This window comes from Gouania willdenowi, chromosome 19 (genome assembly GCF_900634775.1).
Source record: "Gouania willdenowi chromosome 19, fGouWil2.1, whole genome shotgun sequence".
Taxonomy (NCBI): domain Eukaryota; kingdom Metazoa; phylum Chordata; class Actinopteri; order Blenniiformes; family Gobiesocidae; genus Gouania; species Gouania willdenowi.
This window is the reverse complement of record NC_041062.1, coordinates 7,643,082-7,662,240: the sequence shown is the minus strand read 5'-3', so window position 1 is coordinate 7,662,240 and position 19,159 is coordinate 7,643,082. Positions and strand designations below refer to the sequence as shown.

The 19,159-nt window shown below is 36.5% G+C and overlaps 1 protein-coding gene across 8 annotated transcripts in view; it reads left to right on the top strand.

Annotated features, from left to right (window-relative positions):
- tanc2b (tetratricopeptide repeat, ankyrin repeat and coiled-coil containing 2b) overlaps window positions 1-19,159 on the top strand; it is a 179,524-nt gene that overhangs the window by 146,941 nt on the left and 13,424 nt on the right. For 6 of the 8 annotated variants that reach the window (XM_028476874.1, XM_028476877.1, XM_028476873.1 and 3 more), the window contains 13 exons: window positions 4,223-4,255; window positions 5,845-6,126; window positions 6,216-6,340; window positions 8,210-8,441; window positions 9,440-9,609; window positions 10,396-10,674; window positions 11,929-12,096; window positions 13,263-13,423; window positions 14,028-14,136; window positions 15,000-15,122; window positions 15,315-15,551; window positions 16,398-16,604; window positions 17,132-17,225. In XM_028476874.1, coding sequence (XP_028332675.1) covers window positions 4,223-4,255; window positions 5,845-6,126; window positions 6,216-6,340; window positions 8,210-8,441; window positions 9,440-9,609; window positions 10,396-10,674; window positions 11,929-12,096; window positions 13,263-13,423; window positions 14,028-14,136; window positions 15,000-15,122; window positions 15,315-15,551; window positions 16,398-16,604; window positions 17,132-17,225 — 2,220 coding nt within the window. The remainder of the gene's footprint in view (window positions 1-4,222; window positions 4,256-5,844; window positions 6,127-6,215; window positions 6,341-8,209; window positions 8,442-9,439; window positions 9,610-10,395; window positions 10,675-11,928; window positions 12,097-13,262; window positions 13,424-14,027; window positions 14,137-14,999; window positions 15,123-15,314; window positions 15,552-16,397; window positions 16,605-17,131; window positions 17,226-19,159) is intronic. The other 2 variants (XM_028476878.1, XM_028476879.1) reach the window with 1 other exon arrangement.

Here is a 19,159-nt window from a genome sequence, read left to right as displayed (position 1 = left end):
AAGTATATAGTCTTAAAGATGTGAATCCTTGTTTTAATCAAAAATTAAATGGCTTAAGTGACTAAAATGGTGTAAAAGGTGGTGAAATGGGATTTTAAAAACCACAGAAATTGGTTAAAAGTTACAATTGTACAATTGAGTGGCCAAAAGTGGTAAAAAGGGTTGAAAGTGTCAATATTGGCTTAAAAGTGGCACAAAAAAGTACAAACAATTAGTTTAAATTGGCAAATAATGGGCATGACAAATCGTGAATGTGGTTAAGTTGCCAGAAAGAAGCATGAATTATGGTGAAAAGAGGTTAAAAGTGACAATTATGGGCCATTAGGTGGGAAAAGTGGTGGAAAGCATTTACAAGTGCAGAAAATGCATTTCAAACATTTAGAAATGTCTTGAAAGTAGAAAAATTTGCAGAAAAGGCATTGAAATTTGATGGAGAAGTGGCAGAAATGAGAGCAATGTAGCAAAAATCGATTAAAAGGAGCAAAACTATGGCAAGAAACGTGAAGAAAATATTTAAAATATGGCAACTTTGGTGTAGTTGCAAAAAATGGGTAAAAATTAGTAAAAAAAAAAAAAAAAAGACCCCCTCATAGTGCCTCATGACCACAAATGGGGTACCGACCCCAAAGGTTGAGAACCTCTGAGTGGTTAATGCTAAATTAATGCTAGCTTGTAATGCTAACAGTTGGATCTCCCCACTGTTAAAAGCATGTTCCCATAAGGATGTTTTATACTAATTTAACGAGGGAATGAAAGCACAGTGTAAGCATATTTAAGTCTATGGTGGTAATTTGCACTAAAAGCCACCTCAGCAAATTATATAAGATTGGGTTTTTTTTAACTGTTATTATGTAAGATGAGTCGAGCTGTGTTTGCCTTAAATGCGGAACGGCTTGACTTTACGGAAACCTGGAATTTAGGGAATAATATCATTCACTCACTCACTCTTCCGTCAGCTGTCAAGCTAACTCGACCTGATGTAACCCCCGCCCCCTAAAAACACCTCTCATAAGAAGAAGAAGAAGAAGAAGAAGACTGATACCCAGACTACATTCCTGTCACTTCTGGTTCCTCCTCCTCTTCCTCCCTCGGGTTCTCTTCCTCATCCTCACCTGGTGAATAATTAAAGTCTGAGACTCTCTCTCAATGGGAGTGATACCTGCTCACCGTCTCCCGAGGGTAAAAGAAGCATTACTATGTGCAGGATTATGAGCCGCTGCAATCCATCCACTCCTCTCTCACACACACACACACACACACACACACACACACACACACTGATAGTCCCCTGGTCCCTGCGCACAACACGACTGCTGCGTTTTAATGGAAACCTGACGCAGCAGTCGGCTGTGAGACTGCACACGTGCACAATGTTGCAATTTGATCTGCCGAAGTCTGAGAACGGCGGCTCAAGGTGGAATGTTGTGTTCATGTCGAGAACGGATGGAACCTGCAGTATTGCACAAAGCCGCACTGTTGTTTTTTTTTTTTTTATTCATTAGTTTATTAGTTTATTTGGGAGGGACAGAACAGAGGCGTTCATTTAAAAATAGCGATGTCCATGGGCCATCTAGACAAAGGCTAATTTCCATATCCAACACATGTATACATAGTTACTGTATACATACAACATGCTAAAATATAAATTATTTTCAAACTTTTAAAATTAATTGTGTTTGCAGACTTGGTTTTTGACTTTGCGAAACAGAAATGGCAAATTTGTTGTTATTTCTATTCAGAATTATTTTTATTCTCATTTTATTTTTAAGATAAATACAGAAAATGAGAAGAAAAGTGCACAAAATTACAATACAAACGCAAAAGAATGAGAAGAGAAAAGATAAATACATGAGATCATAACCAAAGTACACAAAATTACTCCAAAAACACACAAAATTACAACAAAAATGCATAATATTACAACAAAAGTCCACAAAAAGACTTTGCTGAAAACTTGTTTATAATTAAAGTGTTATGTGACTCATTGAAGGTAGATTGTTCCTGAATAAATAAAACCTTAACATATTGTTGAAAAATGAAGATAAAATGAACTTGCTGGAATTATGGATTTCCATGTGGCTTTGTTGGAGTTCTTTTTTTTGTTTTTTTGAACATGCATTTATTTAATTAACATTATTATAAAATAAACAAGTTATAATTACTATATTTCGTTCATGCATTTCGGTGTATTTTGGTGTTTTATGAAACTACTGCTGCACGTTTTCTCGTGTGCATCACATTGGGTTTACCAGGTTAACATTTCACCTTCTATGATCAGCTGGGACTGCAGCTAACGCCAGTAAAATGCATCTCTGTTCATACTCAGCATCTTCTGCTACTTAATGCTGGTGGCACCAGTCCGAATATTCTCCTTTCTTCTCATTATTATCTTCCCTGCAGTAGCGTTTCAGTAGCAGCGACTACATTAAGAGCAATATTAGCTCATTATGTTTGTGCAGAAAGGCTCCTAATCAGCACAACCACCGTCATTTACAGGAGACGAGCTTACGCAACACTCCCACTCTCTCTCTTCACTCTCATACCTCTCACAGTATCATACCTGCACACACACACACACACACACACACACACACACACTCTCACCAGTCCAGTGCTTTGTACTTATTCTCCACAGCTCTGACTCACTCTGAGCTTCTCACTGACACTCAGTCTGCAGAGTGTGAAATGAACTGCTGGCCCAGCCACAGCTTGACCACAACCAGCAGATATTTCTATCTCTCAGGACGGATCAGATCCAAAGTTTCCTCTGTAGAGGTGCTGAGTGGAAGAAAAGTAGAGAAAAGTGAGGCAAACACAAACTGATGTGTTTGAACAGTCGCATAAAGAGAGACGGAGTTTAATTCAGATGTGGAAATTTTATTTATTTTTTTTATTATTTATTTATTTGACATGGACAACGCAGTCAGACGTAGTTACAGCAAAAGATGCAACTGATGCGATGCACAGAGAGTGTATAGCTAGTGCTAATTCTCAACTCCTGTCCCTGGTTGAGCTTTTCTATATATACAAAATGTATAAAAGTACAATGTTAAACACATTAATTACTTATTTACATCAGTGAGCTAGGATTTATGCATTCCCACATTCAGCTCACACAGATACACACACTAACTCATCACACGCACTCACACTATTAAAACATTATTTACAAGTGGGTACAACTTGGATTTGTTTGAAGCCACAACTTGAGCCTGGACGTGAACAATTTAAACTCAGTTGTGATGCATTTGTGATCGGTAGGCAGTGAAAAGCAACAGATTTCTTCTTTACATTGCATTGCTCTAGTGAAGGGGTTCCTAACTTTGGGTTCAGGACCTGATTTGGGAGGGGGTCGCCAGATGCCTTCAAGAACCTAAGAATTTTTTTTTCAACAATTTGAGTCAATTTTTGCTTATTTTTACCCTTTTTCTACAACTACACCAAACTTGCCAAATTTTAACCTGGTTTCATCACTTTTTCTTGCCAAATTTTTTTGCATTTTTTTCAAAATTGCTCCCATTTCTGCACATTTTTCCCACTTTCAAGACATTTTCGGCGCTTATAAACCCTTTCCACCACTTTTCCCACCTATTGTTACATATGTTAACCCATTATTACCCTCTTTTTACCATATTTCATGCTTATTTTTGCCAATTTAACCCCATTCACAATTTGTCATTCCCACTAATTGCCAGTTTAAACTAATTGTTCCTACTTTTTACATACCTTTGGCACCTTTATTTTGGTGGTCGGGGGTCGTTGATTAAAAAAGAAATGCCTTCGCTAAAATCACACAGCTTTATTTTTTATAATTAGACAGCTGCTGATCCTCGTCACTGTTCACTTTCTAGGGTTTTTCTACTCAAGCTTTTATTTTGAAACTGGAACGCTTGATGCTGCCAACTTCCTGTCACTTGAAACGTTGACGAAAACAACAAAACTGAGCGTTCTAACTTTGTCTCCCATTATATAGATGAAGTTGAGTTGGATTTATTATACGGTTACAGGAAATGTTTGATTTATTTTTTTTAGCAGACTGTCCCATCAAATGCACTGTGTTGAAATGTGTGATGGCTGATGCTAAAGCTTTATTTGCTTATGGAGCTGCACTCTGTCCCGCTTCCTGTCCCCTGCTTCTCTCTTATTACTCCCTCTCTTTTCTTCTTCTCCTTCTTCTCTTTTTTTCTGTCTGCTGCTGCTTTGGCGTTTGTTTCGGCTTCAGCAAATAACAGCCATGCCTGGCAATCCCAGTCACGTAAGTCCCTTTAAACTTTCATTTGTCACATCAGGCTCTTGCTGCTGATGCTCTTCACGTGTCACGATGCTCTCGTCAAGTGCTTCCACTTTTTCTTACAAAGCGTTTGGATTGTTCACGTTTTAAAATGAGGTGCCGCTGCCAGACACTGATGTTAAATTGAAAGTAATGACACTCCTGCTTAAGGGGAGCTGAACGCAGCATTTAATAAAGGTGTGTGTCGTGTCGTATGTGCTGAAAATGTCTAAAGTGAAGCAAAAAAATTGCCTCCTGTTTTTACTTTTTGAACATTTTCACCCAAATTCAAACAACAAAAATCATAGAGTAAAAAAAACACATAAAACGACGACAAGGCACAGAATTACTCCAAAAGACACAAAGCATCATCAAAAACACACAATGTGAGAAATATTCATAAAAAACGACTTAAAAAATAAGCAAAACGCTCAAAGATACTCCCAAAACACATAAAATATTATCAAAATGAGAGAATGTTTCTTGGTCGGGATGCAACTGAAACTGAATTTCCCCTCGGGGATTACTAAAGTATAATCATTTCAATTCAATATACATAATCACTCTAGAAATATACAAAAAAGGAACAAAAATTCAATGAAATTACTATTAAAAAAAAATAGCAAATTACATAAAAATGCACAAGAAGGAAATTAAAATTTAAAATTAAAAAAAAAAACTTAAACGACAACAGAAACACGCATAAAACAACTACAGAAATACACAGAACGGCTCCAAAAGACACAAAAAATAATCTGAACCGATTTGCTGTAGAGTAAAGCTAATATATTTATATTTATATATTTGCATTACATAAGTTAGCCCAATTAACAGTTAAATGAAAGGAGTAGTGATTTGGTCATTTTTTGGATTGATACGATAATCGTGCGGTGAAATATCGCAGTTTATCGCCAAATTGATTTTTTTCTTACATCCTTATAAGTAATGGTAAAATATTGACAGAGGAGAGTTCAAAAATTAATTTTCACAGAAAATTATGAATATTAGAAATATGTTCTTACCAAAGAAATATGTTGTGATTCCTGCGTCCCTAACTCCGACTCTGTTTCACCGCCGTACAATTCACCCGATTGTTTAATTATTTTTGGTTTATGTTGGAGCTTTGTTCTTGTTTTGTAGCCGGTTTTACGACTCACAAGGAGCCAATATTTGATAGATAAGGTGTGAATATTGATAGTATAATAATTCAGACTCTTGAAATCCAAATTATTATTTTTTATTCAGTTTTTTAATTTTTATTTTTTTAAGGATTATAATGCAGGCAAATCTGAACTGATTTGCCGTGAATTAAAGCAAAGATAATGTTTGTACAACATATGTTAGCACAATTAAAAGTTAAATGAAAAAATCATTTTTGGATCAATACGATAATCGCAAGGTGAAATATCGTGATATATCGCCACATTGATTGTTTTTACATCCTTGATAGAGGAGTGTTTAAAAATATATTTTCACAGAAAATTATGAATTAAAATGAGAGAACACATTAGCAATAAAAGCCAAATGTTCTTACCAAATAAATATGTTTTAACTCCGAGTCTTTGTCGCCGCAGTGCGTTTCGCCCCATACCGCCCTCACGACATCGCCCTCAAACCGCTGCTGTTCGAGGTCCCCAGCATCACTATGGACTCCGTCTTCACGGGCCGCGAGTGGCTCTTCCAGGAGATCGACGCCCACCTCAACCGCTCTGCTTCCAGCTCCAGCCGCGGCGTGGTCGTGGTTGGGAACATCGGCTTTGGAAAGACGGCCATCGTCTCCCGGCTGGTGGCCCTCAGCTGCCACGGCACCAGGATGAGGCAGATAGCGTCGGATAGCCCTCAAGCTTCACCAAAACGTGGGAATCTTTCTGTTGCTTATTTGCAGCATCGCTGAGAGTAATGTCTAATCGTGTGTGTGTGTGTGTGTGTGTGTGTGCGTGTGCAGATGGAGAGGGGCTTCCTCTCACTCAGCCGCAGCCCACGCACGGCACCCTGGGAGGAGGCAGCTGTCCTGGGACCCCCGAGATGAGGCGGCGTCAGGAGGAAGGCATGAGGAGGCTGGCATCACAGGTACAAACACCCAACTTTTGGAAGCTGAAACATATAGAATAGAAAACATAGGAATTGGAAAAAATGCAGATATTTGTTTTTATTTGCATCATTTGGAGCTTAAGCTGTGAGAAGTTGGAACCTTGTATTATGTTAGGTTATTGGATAGAGCTTGATTTTTCTTTTTTGTTTTTTACAAAATGACAAAAAAATACAAAAACTCAAAAGACAACAAAAATCCACAAAAGACTCAAAAATCACATAAAGCAAGAATACACAGAATTACTCCAAAAGACACAAAGCATCACCAAAAACACACATTATAAGAAAGAATTGTAAAAAATGACTCCAAAAATATGCAAAATAACAACAAAAACACAGAATTACTCCAGGCCTTCTCCCACCAAAACAAAAAACTAAAAATACAAAAAATTACTTCAAAAAATAAATAAATAAATACATATGAAGACAAAAAAATAAAAAAAAAATATCGCCAAAAATACAAACGACAAGAAAAACCCACAAAAGTCTCAAAAAACACATGAAACAACTACAAAAATACACAGAATTAAAACACCAAACATCCTCACGAACACACCAAATGAGTGTGATATGTTCACACACCGTGTTTAAAAGCGTCGGTCGTCTTTCTTCCTTGTGCTGTGGCCCTTCACTCCCCCCCTGCTGATCTGCCATCTGGATCCCTGTCCCAGCCTGATGCATTATGCAGATGTGTTTAAAATAGAAAAAACAACTTTGCCAGGGAGCTTTATTAAATATTGATGCCAGCAGAAAGCCGTTTCCCACCCAGGCTATTGGATCGTGTGAAGTTTGCATCATTGATGCAGCTCAACTTCTTTTGTTTCAAACGCTTTGATTCCATCGTGACTAAAAAATTAACATTAGGTTTGAAATCTCAAACCTGCTGAACTTTCTCAAAACTCACTCATGGTCTCTGATTTCTCTGTGCTGGGATTACTTATTACACACTGGGGGAACTGGCGGCCCAGGGAACACATGCGGCTTTTTGTCTATTTCTGAGTGGCTCCCAAAGGAAACGCACAAAAAAGTTAAGAAGACACAAAATTACTCCAAAAAAAACACATAACAATGAAAACAAAATTACATTAAGATACACAAGAAGTGTTAATAAAGTAAAATAACTCCAAAAACACAACCAGAAGCGCACAAAACGACTCAAAAAATAAAAAGAATTGCTTCAAAAACCCCAAAAAATTATACAAAATGACCCCACAAATAGGCAAAACGACAAAAACATTTACAAAAAAAAACTTCAAAAATTACTCCAAGAACCCAAATGACCACAAAAATAGACAGAATGAGAGAAAAATATACAAAACTTCAACAAAAAAACACAAAAATACTCCTCAAACACATAAAACAACAACAAAAATGCACAAAATCACTTCAGAACACAAAAAAAATTATCAATATTACACAAAATTAGAGAAAAATGAGCAAAATGACTCCAAAAAATATAAAAAAGACAATAATGAAGGAAAATTATTCAAAAAATTATTTTTATTATTATACAAATTGATTTCATAAATTCGCAAAACAACAACAAAAACACACAAGACTACAAATATACCAAAAAATTCTAATACTAAAGAATTACACCAAAAAACAAGAACATTACGGAAATAATCACAAGAGGACAACAAAAAGAAATAAAAATTTACACCAAAAACTCAAATGACCACAATAATAGACAAAATGAGAGAAGAATATACAAAACTACAACAAAAACAAACAAAAATACTCCTAAAAACACATAAACGTTGCCCACTCGAGTCAGGTGAAGAAGACTCACGGGAAAATGTTTGTAAAGGTTGTGTGGATTATGACACGTCTCTCTGTGGCCCCCAGGTGGTGGCATACCACTACTGCCAGGCGGACAACGCCTACACCTGTCTGGTGCCGGAGTTCGTGCACAATGTGGCGGCTCTTCTGTGCCGCTCTCCTCACCTGGTGGCCTACAGGGAGCAGCTGCTCAGAGAGCCACACCTACAGAGCGCGCTCAGTCTGCGCTCCTGTGTCCAGGACCCGCTGGCCTCGTTCAGGAGGGGGGTCCTGGAGCCCCTGGACGCTCTTTACAAAGGTACTATAAAAGTTCCACCATGCAAAGAAAAGACAAATAAAAAATACCTTCCCTAAACTAGAAATATATTAAAATAATAATAATAATAATAATAATAGACAAATTATATCCTGTGCAGAAAAAGGTGAGTTAATGTAAAATATTTTTTTCAAATGTAAAAATGTATTAATTTTTGCACATTCATAATAAGAAAGAATAGAATGCATTAAATAGAAATACATGTTTTAGTGCGCCACCCCCGCCCAGCGCCCAATGAGAGCCGGAGATTCTCTCTCTCGCTCTCTCTCTCTCTCTCTCTCTCTCTCTCTCTCTCTCTCTCTCTCTCTCTCTCTCTCTCTCTCTCTCTTTTCTTCAATAAAACAATATGAATTACTTATTTCGTAGTGTGGAACGTTAGAAAAGGCTTGATCAAGTGATGTTACTCAAACAGAGAACAATAGTCAGCAACAGTAGGTATTAGAAAAACTGACCCATTTATTATTAACCAATTGGTTACGTAATTTTTAATAATAAAAAATCGGAAAATCCAGAAATTTGAATTCAATATTTGTTTTCACGCTACTATTGGGCCGATATATATAATAGCACTTTTATGATGTTAAAAGCACAGAAAAGCTCAGAAAAGTTGATTTAGCGTAACATGAGCCCTTTAAAGAGTCCACCTGACAACAAACTCAAGTTTCCATCCTGATAAAAGCAACTGTGAGCTAGAATTATTTTTCTTTCTAATAAATAAAAGAAAATATCTGAAATTCTTTTGCAGCTCAGCTTATTGCTTTTATATTTGATGCCTCTCCAGACATCAGAGTCTCATTTATTCTCGTTGATGAGCTGCCGTGCACAAACCGTGCACGCTCGTCACTAATTGCTCTCAAAGCTCGAACTCAACCGGCCTTAGAAATCGACGTTTGGATAAACAAACATGAAGCTGTGATTAGTTTGATCGCTCATGTGTTTCTAAAGGTGTTTGATGTGATGATGATGATGGTTTTTTGCAGAGAGGAAGATCACCTCCGAGGAAGACCTCATCATCCTCATCGACGGCCTCAACGAGGCCGAGTTCCACAAGCCGGACTACGGAGACACCATCGTGTCCTTCCTCAGCAAAACCATCAACAGGTTCCCACCGTGGCTCAAACTGGTGGTGACGGTTCGCACCACGCTACAGGTGAAGAACAGCAGTAATATTATTATTATTATTATTATTATTATTATTGAAGGAGGGAGGGAGAATTATTTTTTTTTTAAAAAAGAAAAAAGGCTGTAGTGTTTAACTGTAAGGATAGTCTTTTGTTGCAAAAATTAATAAGATATTGTAAAAATAAAAAAAAATAATTATTATTTTTATTTACTATTATTATTATTATTATTATTATTATTATTATTATTATTATTATTATTATATATCAAATAATTGAATGAGTATGTAAATCATTTAATACCTGTAGAAATAAATACAATTATAATTAAACCAACAACAAATAAAATGAATTTTAAAAATGTAGATTTGAACAAATGACTAAACAATTATATGTGCAATAAATATTGTAAAGAAACATTTAAAAATGAATTAATAAATGCATAATATTAATAATGAACTAATAAATACATAAATAGGTAATAAATACATTATATTTTGTGGTTCCAAAGTAATAAATATTGTAAGAATAAAATTGAATTACGTATTATTAAATAATTTCAAACAATGATTCAATACCTGTAGAAATAAATACAATAACAATTCAACAAACAGACAAATAACGGAATAAATAAATTAGTGAATGAATTTAAAAACTGTAAATGTGAATGAATGAATAAACAATTATTAATTGAAGAAAATATAATATAACAATAATTACAATTTAAACCGTTTACCTTATAAGATGTAATTCCTCTGCTTCTCTTTGAGTCTCCCTCACACACTCTTGACCCCGCCCTCTTTCCTGCTCTGCAGGAAATAACCAACGCGTTGCCCTTCCACCGTATTTCTCTGGACGGGCTGGAGGAAAACGACGCCATCGACCAGGACCTGCAGGGCTACATCCTGCACCGCATCCACAGCAGCCCAGAGATCCAGAACAACATCTCGCTCAACGGCAAGATGGACAACACCACGTTTGGAAAGCTGAGCACTCACCTGAAAGCTCTGAGCCAGGGATCCTACCTGTACCTGAAGCTCACCTTTGACCTCATCGAGAAGGGCTACCTGGTTCTCAAGAGCTCCAGCTATAAGGTAGGGGAACTAAGCATGTGATCGCCCAATTTCACACTAATCCATTCCCTAAGTGTCTCATTATTAAACCAATCAAAGCCCACACATTAAAGGTTACATCCCTGCTTCAAATATTCCCAAATCTTCAGCAGATTAATAATTACCACCAACTTTCACAAAGATCCAAATGAAACTCCCAACTCAAGATCATTTTTCAACCCCAAAACATTTTTTAAAGAGTGATTAAAATCTGCATCAGATGACAACAAAAGTGAAGTTTGGATGAACAAACTACCAGCGTCTAGTGGTCTGGATTTGTGTGGTTTCTAAAACAAATGACAAGAAACTGACAACAAAAGTACACAAAATGACTCTTAAAGCAAATAAAAGGAAAACAAACACACACAAAATGACCAAAAACACAAAGGCAACAACAATACACAAAATAACAAGTAATACATAAAAAGTCAAAAACACTAAACGACGACTAAAACATACAAAATGATTTCAAAAACACACCAAAAACACAAAATGCCTCAGAAAACATGCTAAATATCAACAAAATGACTCAATGAAATGAAAACAAATACATAAAATAACTCTTAAAAAAACAGACAAAGCAATGACAAAAACACTGAACGACAGCTAATGTACAACTTTTTTTTCAAAAACACACAAAATGACTCAGAAAACATACTAAACATCAACAAAATGACTCTTCAAACTAATACAATTACGATAAATACATGCAAAATGTCCAGTACACACAAAATAATTTTTAAAAAAAAGGTAATAAAAAAAAAGTTAAAGAAATACACAAAACAACATAAATCGACAGAAACATGAAATCTTTCCTGTATAAAAATTCTGATTGATTATTTCTTTTGTTTATTCCGTGGCTTTGAGTGAAGTTAGCGACGTTGTCGATCCTCCAGCTTTGGCTCTCGAGTCTTTCACAGCAGCGCTGCAACCTTTTGTTCTGTACACAAAGTGTGACTCATAATCAGAAAAGTCAATGTCACTGTTTGTTTCCACCTGTCCTGTTTGTGACATGCAGCACGACTGAAATATCTTTTCATTGCGTTATGGCAGAAATATGTTTGTGTGCGTCTGCTAATGAAATGTTTTCTCTGGCGTTCGCCTCCTTTCATTTATTCACAGAATGCAGGAGAACAACGAAGCATTTCTTTCTCAGAAACGTCGCAAATACAATGAATTATTCATCTCGATACATCGCTGTGGTCTCATGTCAATCTTCTTCTTCTTGTTCCTCAGGTGGTTCCCGTGAACCTGGCCGAGGTCTACCTGCTGCAGTGCAACATGCGCTTCCCCACGCAGTCGTCGTTTGAGCGTGCTCTGCCTCTGCTCAACGTGGCCGTGGCGTCGCTGCATCCTCTGACTGACGAGCAGATCTACCAGGCCATCAACTCCGGCTCTCTGCAGGTCTCACCTCCGTTATTCATGTTCCAGGGCATGTTCTCACTCAGGATGCCAACACTCGACATGTATTTAAATATATATTATAATACAATAATTCTCCTAATGATTCTCTGAATACCAATAAATAGAAATATAGATAGAGATGATACAAAATATTACAGCAGTTATCACAAAAAATAACAATAAATTAAAGAAAAGGTTTATATCACAATTCATAATATTTAACATAAGTTTATATCATGATTATAAATAATTAAAAAGTGCAATAAATGGGAAGAGTGAATTCACAATAAGAGCAAAAGGTTTATAGGTGTTAAATACTAAAAAATTAGTCTGCAATGCATGTTTGGGACCCGACCCACATGTTGAGAACATCTGTTTTAATATACACATGCAGTATATTGAGGATAAAACTCGATGTGGGTGAGCTTGTGTGTTTCAAAGTACGTATTGATGGTTTCACTGTTCGTTTAGATTAGGGTTTTTCAACCTTGGGGTCATGACCCTATGTGGGGTCCCGTGGCAATAGAATGGGGTCACCTGAAATGTCTAGTAATAATAAAATATTATGATTGAAATGTATTTATTTATTTATGATTATTTTGAACACTTAATAAAAGCAATCATGGTATTGTATTTGTTATTATGTGCATGAACTGTACATCACAAAATAATGTCCCCAAGTTCCCCTTTAAGCCCCTAAAGAATAAATTCAGTAAAAGAATAACAATAGAAAAACACCCGTAATATAAATAGAATATATGCAAAATAATACAAATGATATACAAAACAATATTGACAATAATATCGCAGAAATAGATATAGAGTGCAGGAAGGGGCAGAAATAATTCTTATTCTTTGTCAAATTAAAACGCCACATACTGTATTCTATACTTACATTTTCTCAACTATAAATCTAGTTCAAATAAAAATCTTTATGAACATATCTGAGCTGGCAAATCTTGTCACTTTGTATTTGTAACACAATATAACAAACAGAATCAAAAATCTAATTTTAGAGAAAAAAAAAAGTCTCTGGGGTCGCTGAAAATTTTGGATGTAAACATGGGGTCATGACAAGAAAAAGGTTGGGAACCATTGCTTTAGATATAAACCGTGATTTACGAGTTTTTCGCGTCAATGTTGAATAAACTGTTCTGATTGGTCAGGGCACACTGGACTGGGAGGACTTCCAGCAGCGGGTTGACAACCTGTCGGTGTTCCTGGTTAAGCGGAGGGATGGCACCAGGATGTTCGTCCATCCGTCCTTCAGGGAGTGGCTGATCTGGAGGGAGGAGGGAGAGAAGACCAAGTTCCTCTGTGACCCGAGGTGAGGACTGGAACCATGTGTTTAACAGCCTGAAAAAAGCCCTGAGTCACTGTTTTGACCCTAAGCGTTGTTTTAAAGGTCCTAAATCATGCTAAATCAAATACTTTGAGTATTAAGGAAGCCCAATAAAGTATTATTAGGCTTCATTCCTGCATCTCTGAGCAATCCTCACTGATCCTGCTCTCTGAGTTGCTTCTCTGCCCTCTTCTGAAAAACCAGCGGTTCAGACTTTTGTCACAAAAGTCTGAACCGCCCCCTCCAGGAAAGGCCTGCTGCCAGCGCCGCACCTCCACAGTGGGTAGCAACGACGTAGCACCCGGAGCAGTCCCATTTTTAGTACCCGTTATATCGCCTCGTATGACCTTTGACTTGATCTGACGTGTTTGTGACACAATGTGACACAGCGGTTGGACAAAACAAAGGATTATCACCTTAAATGCACTATTCCGTAGTTAGAAGAGGAGAGGAGGAGAAGAATGTGACTTTGCAGCTTAACACTCTGCTGATATTAAGAAATATGAAAAATAATAGGAAATAGGAGAAAAGAGATGACAGCAGGAATGAGGAAAGGAGGAAATTAACCTTTGACCCCCCCCCCCTGCAGGAGTGGACACACACTCCTGGCCTTCTGGTTCTCCAGGCTGGAAACCAGGTTGAACAGGCAGCAGACCATCGAGCTGGGACATCACATCCTCAAAGCACATATTTTTAAGGTACGGCTTACACAAAATGACTTTAATAACACATGAAATGACAACAAACACCAACAAAATGAGACGTGTAGATCAGACATGGGAGGTAACACACAAAATTACTTAGAGACCCACAAAATTACAAATAATACACAAAATGACAACAAAACCATTCACCTACAAAAATAAATGACATGTCAAAAATGAAAAAAAAACAACTAAAATTCACAGAATGACAACAAAAATTCACAAAACGTAAACAGAAATGAAAAAAAAAAAGAAAAGAAAAATTTACATAAAATGGGAAAATATGCAAAAATGTTAATATTTTTTAATCCAGGTTAAAGGCACTCTTTTTCTCTACTGCGTATGACTGAGAGGGAGATTTTCTAATGTGATTAAATGTTTTTACTGCTGATTTGAATGTTGAATGTTTGAATGTGAATAATTTCTTATTTTAATTTAAAACTTTGTTCGAATTGAAAAGAACAAACATGGTGCAAAGACAAATACATCAATACAATCTTTAAGTTGCAAATTAAATGAAAACACAGGATAGAATAAATATAAAATCCAAAATTGTGTTTTTTAAAAATAATTGAAAGTTGGGGATTGACTTACTTTAGTGCCCAATTCTTCATTTTTATTCAGTAATAAGAGTCCAAAAGTTTGCATATTTTCTGTGCTGTGACTCAGAAATGAAGATATATATATATGTATGTGTATATATATATATATATGTATGTGTATATATATATGTATGTGTATATATATATATGTATGTATGTGTATATCTAATCCATTTATGAAACATTCTTGTGTGTTAGTATATATTTAAACGTATTCTGAGTGGTGATGAATATTTACTCACTTCCTGTTTGAAGGGTCTCAGTAAGAAAGTGGGCGTGTCTTCGTCCATCCTACAAGGCCTGTGGGTTTCCTACAGCACTGAAGGTCTCTCTGCTGCTCTGTCGTCGCTCAGAAACCTCTACACGCCCAACATCAAGGTAACGCCCTCAGAAAAAATAAATAAAAAAATAAAAAGGTAACACCCGCAGAATAAAAAAATAAAAAAGTAACGCCCTCAGAAAAAAAAAAATAAAAAGGTAACGCTCTCAGAAAAAAATAAATAAAAAGGTAATGCCCTCAGAGGAGCCCCTCCTCCTCCTTCCCTCTGACTCCACCTACCTCTGCTCCAGGTGTCCCGGCTGCTGATGATGGGCGGAGCCAACGTTAACTACCGTACGGAGGTTCTGAACAACGCCCCGGTGCTTTGCGTCCACGCCCACCTGGGCTACATGGACATGGTGGCTCTGCTGCTGGAGTTCGGTGCCTCCGTTGACGCCCCCTCAGAGAGTGGCCTCACCCCACTGGGATACGCCGCCGCTGGAGGTCACATGACTATAGTGAGCGCGCTCTGTCGCAGGAGAGCCAAGGTGAGCTGGGGGTTGCTAATTGACCAACCGGGGGCCAGCTCTCACCCAACCGGGGGCCAGTCCTGTCCCGCCGTCGACTGTTTTCCAACCTTGGTGTTTACAAAATAGTAATTTTACCAGTTAAATATTTTTATTAATGATTTACTAATTGTTTAGTTAAACCAGAGCATAGCATCACATTTAGATAACTTCACTTTGTAATGTTATTATAATGTATTTTGAAAAAGATGTTGGCTCGAAGACAAAGAGAAAAAAATGTTTTAAATGAAACAAGTAAAGTAAAAGTTCATAAATTAACAGTTTTTGTTTAATTAATTCAAATTATATTAAGTCTTAAGTAATAAGATATTTTCCTTGAAATTTGGAAAGACATTAAACTAGCCTTAATGTTTATAAATACAATTAAATTAAAATTAACTAGCCTTAATGTTGATAATTACAATTGAATTAAATTAAAAATAACTGGCCTTAATGTTGATATTTACAATTAAAATAAATTAAACTAAAATTAACTAGCCTTAATGTTGATCATTACAATTAAATCAAAATAAAATATATATATATATTTTATTTTTATTTTATTCAATTTGAATCATTAATAAAAAAAGGTAATCATTTAAATGTAATCTAAAATTAAAATTGCATTGTATTTTGAATAACATTTATTTGAATTTCAAATGAAAATGGAAAATCTTCAATAACTTAACAATGGGTTCCCCTAACTAAGGCTACATCCATATTTAACATTTTGTATTAATTCAGTCCTAATTATGAACTTTTTCCCATCAGAGGAAGTGAGTGCGTGTCCCTGTAATGTGTGCGTGTTCTTCTCTGTTCTATGTGCAGGTGGATCATCTGGATAAGAACGGACAGAGCGCTCTGGTTCACGCGGCCCTCAGGGGTCACATGGAAGTCGTTAAGTTCCTCATTCAGAGCGACTGGAACGTCTCACAAAACCAGAATCAGAATCAGAACCAGAATCAGTCAGGATTCACCAAGACTCACGCTGTGCAGCAGGCGCTCGTCGCTGCAGCCAGTATGGGATACACAGAGGTACTAATTCATTCATACACACACATACACATACATACATACATACATATATCATTTCATCCATCCATTCAGCCATACATCCATTAACCATCAATTCATTCATCCATCCATCAACACCCTTTTATCCATCCGTTTATCCATCCATCAAGTCATCATTAATTCATCCATCTAGCCATCTATCGTCCATCTATTTATCTATCCATCAATTCATCATTAATCCATTCATCATTAATCCATCATGTATCCATCCATCCATCCATCAATTCATTCATTCATCCATCCACCCATACAGACACCCGTCCAACATTAATTAATCATTCCTGCATCCAGTCATCCATCCACCAATTCATCCACTCATCATCCATTCATTCATTTATCCATCAATTAATGTATCAATCCATCCATTCATCCATCCAATGTCATCATGCTCTTGTAACTTATTAATTGGTTGTTAATGTAGTTTAAAATGATGACTGAATGGACCTCAGATCAGGTGACTGTAGACGATGATTGCGTTTCTCCTTCAGATCGTTTCGTACCTGCTGGACCTGCCAGAGAAAGATGAGGAGGAGGTGGAGAGAGCGCAGATCAATAACTTTGACACGCTGTGGGGGGAGACAGGTAGGGGCTTTAAACCGTTACTGTGCATAGGTGCTATCAGCTGCACATTAGCAGGAAGAATAAATGCTTGTTTTACGTGCGGCACGTGGCACTGAGAGGCCGAGCGCTGCAGTGCGGCTGTGGGGGAAGAAGCTGCTGAGTCATGCGATGATGACAGTGCAGAGGTGCTGAGAGCAGAGTGAAAACATGACTCCTCACTTTCTGCTGTGGCAGCTTAGAGAAATAAGAATCCCTGCTGCAGGAAATCATGGAAGAATAGTTCAGCTTTACATCAGAGCTCAGGGATTGGCTGGATTCTGTGCATTAAACACCAAAAACCAGTGTTTTTCAACCTTGGGGTCGTGACCCCCATGTGGGGCTGCCTTAAATATCTAGTAATAACAAAATTACTGATTAAAATTTAAAAAGTAAATCAATGTATTTATTTTTATTTTTGCACAGATTAAAAAAGGAACAATACATAATTCAAGGATTCAATGATTTTTTTTTGTCATTATGTGCATGAACTGTACATAACTAAATTATGTCCCCAAGTTCCCCATTAAGCCCTTAAAAAATAAATAGGGTGAAAACACCACTAATATAAAATAGTATATATATAAAATATTACAAATACAATAGTGACAATAATATCATAAAATTAGATATAGAGCGCAGGAAGAGGCAGAAAGAGCTTAAATACATATTTTTCTTTTTCAAATTAATCATGAATACATTCTCTAACTGTATTATATACTTACACGTTCTCAAATATAAATCTAGTTCAAATTAAAAGCAGTATGAAAATATTTGAAGTGGTGCATCTTTTCACATTGTATTTTACTTATAACACAGTATAACAAACATGAGCAAAATAACTCACTTTAGTCTCTGGGGTCGCCAGAAATTTATAATGGGTGATTTTGGGGTCACGACCCAAAAAAGTTTGGGAACCACTGCCATAAACACTGGTGTTTGGACAGTTTTCTCATTAACTTGTCACTGAGTTAATGATGAAACATCAAAACGAACAGACCTACAGAGATTCTTCATCTCCGTCTGCAGCTGCTCTTTGATTTACGACGCTTTCCAGGATCTTTTTAACATAATCCGTCCATTTGTTTTCAGTTAGCGCCAACTTAATATGCTTTTTACTATACTCGCTTTGTGTTTATATGCTCTTTATCTTCTGTGTGGTTTTCCTAGGGTCGATTTATGCAAAATAACCTCAAAGATTTTTTTTATGACTTCAGTCTGCGGCTCCTCATTATATTCTAAAGGACAAATTTTAACTTATTTTTTACTTTTTCCAGTCCAAGGTTTACAAAATTTAAATCAGATATTCTCAACTCCTGGGTCAGGACCCAAAAAAGGGGTTGCGAGCATTAATAAGGGAAAAAATAGCAAAGGATAATAATAATGTTTATTTTGTCATCTTTTTTTAAATAATAAGTTAATGTTTCATTTATTCGAGACAAACTTTTTTTTCAGGACATTTACTTTGATCTCCTGACATTTTTCGACTTCCAACTGTCAGTCTTCCTCAGAGGCATCTACTGATTGCGTTGATGTATCATTACAAGTTCTTTCATAAGGAAAGCTTTTACTGATTGCTCATACGGACACATCAAAGCAATCAGTCTGAGGAAGACTGACAGATGGAAATCGAAATATGTCAGGGGATCAAAGTAAATTTCCTGAGAAAAGTTTATCTGAATAAATGAAACCGTAACATATTATTCCAGAAAATAAAATAAAGTGAACTTGCTGGAATTATCACATTATCCTTTGCTATTTCTTCCCCTTATTAATGCTCATGACCCCTTTTTTGGGTCCTGACCCAGGAGTTGAGAACCTCTGATTTAATGTTTGTGAACCTTACACTGGAAAAACTAAAAGTAAGTTAAATTTGTGCTTTAGAATATAAAAAACAGCCACAGACTGAAGTCATAAAA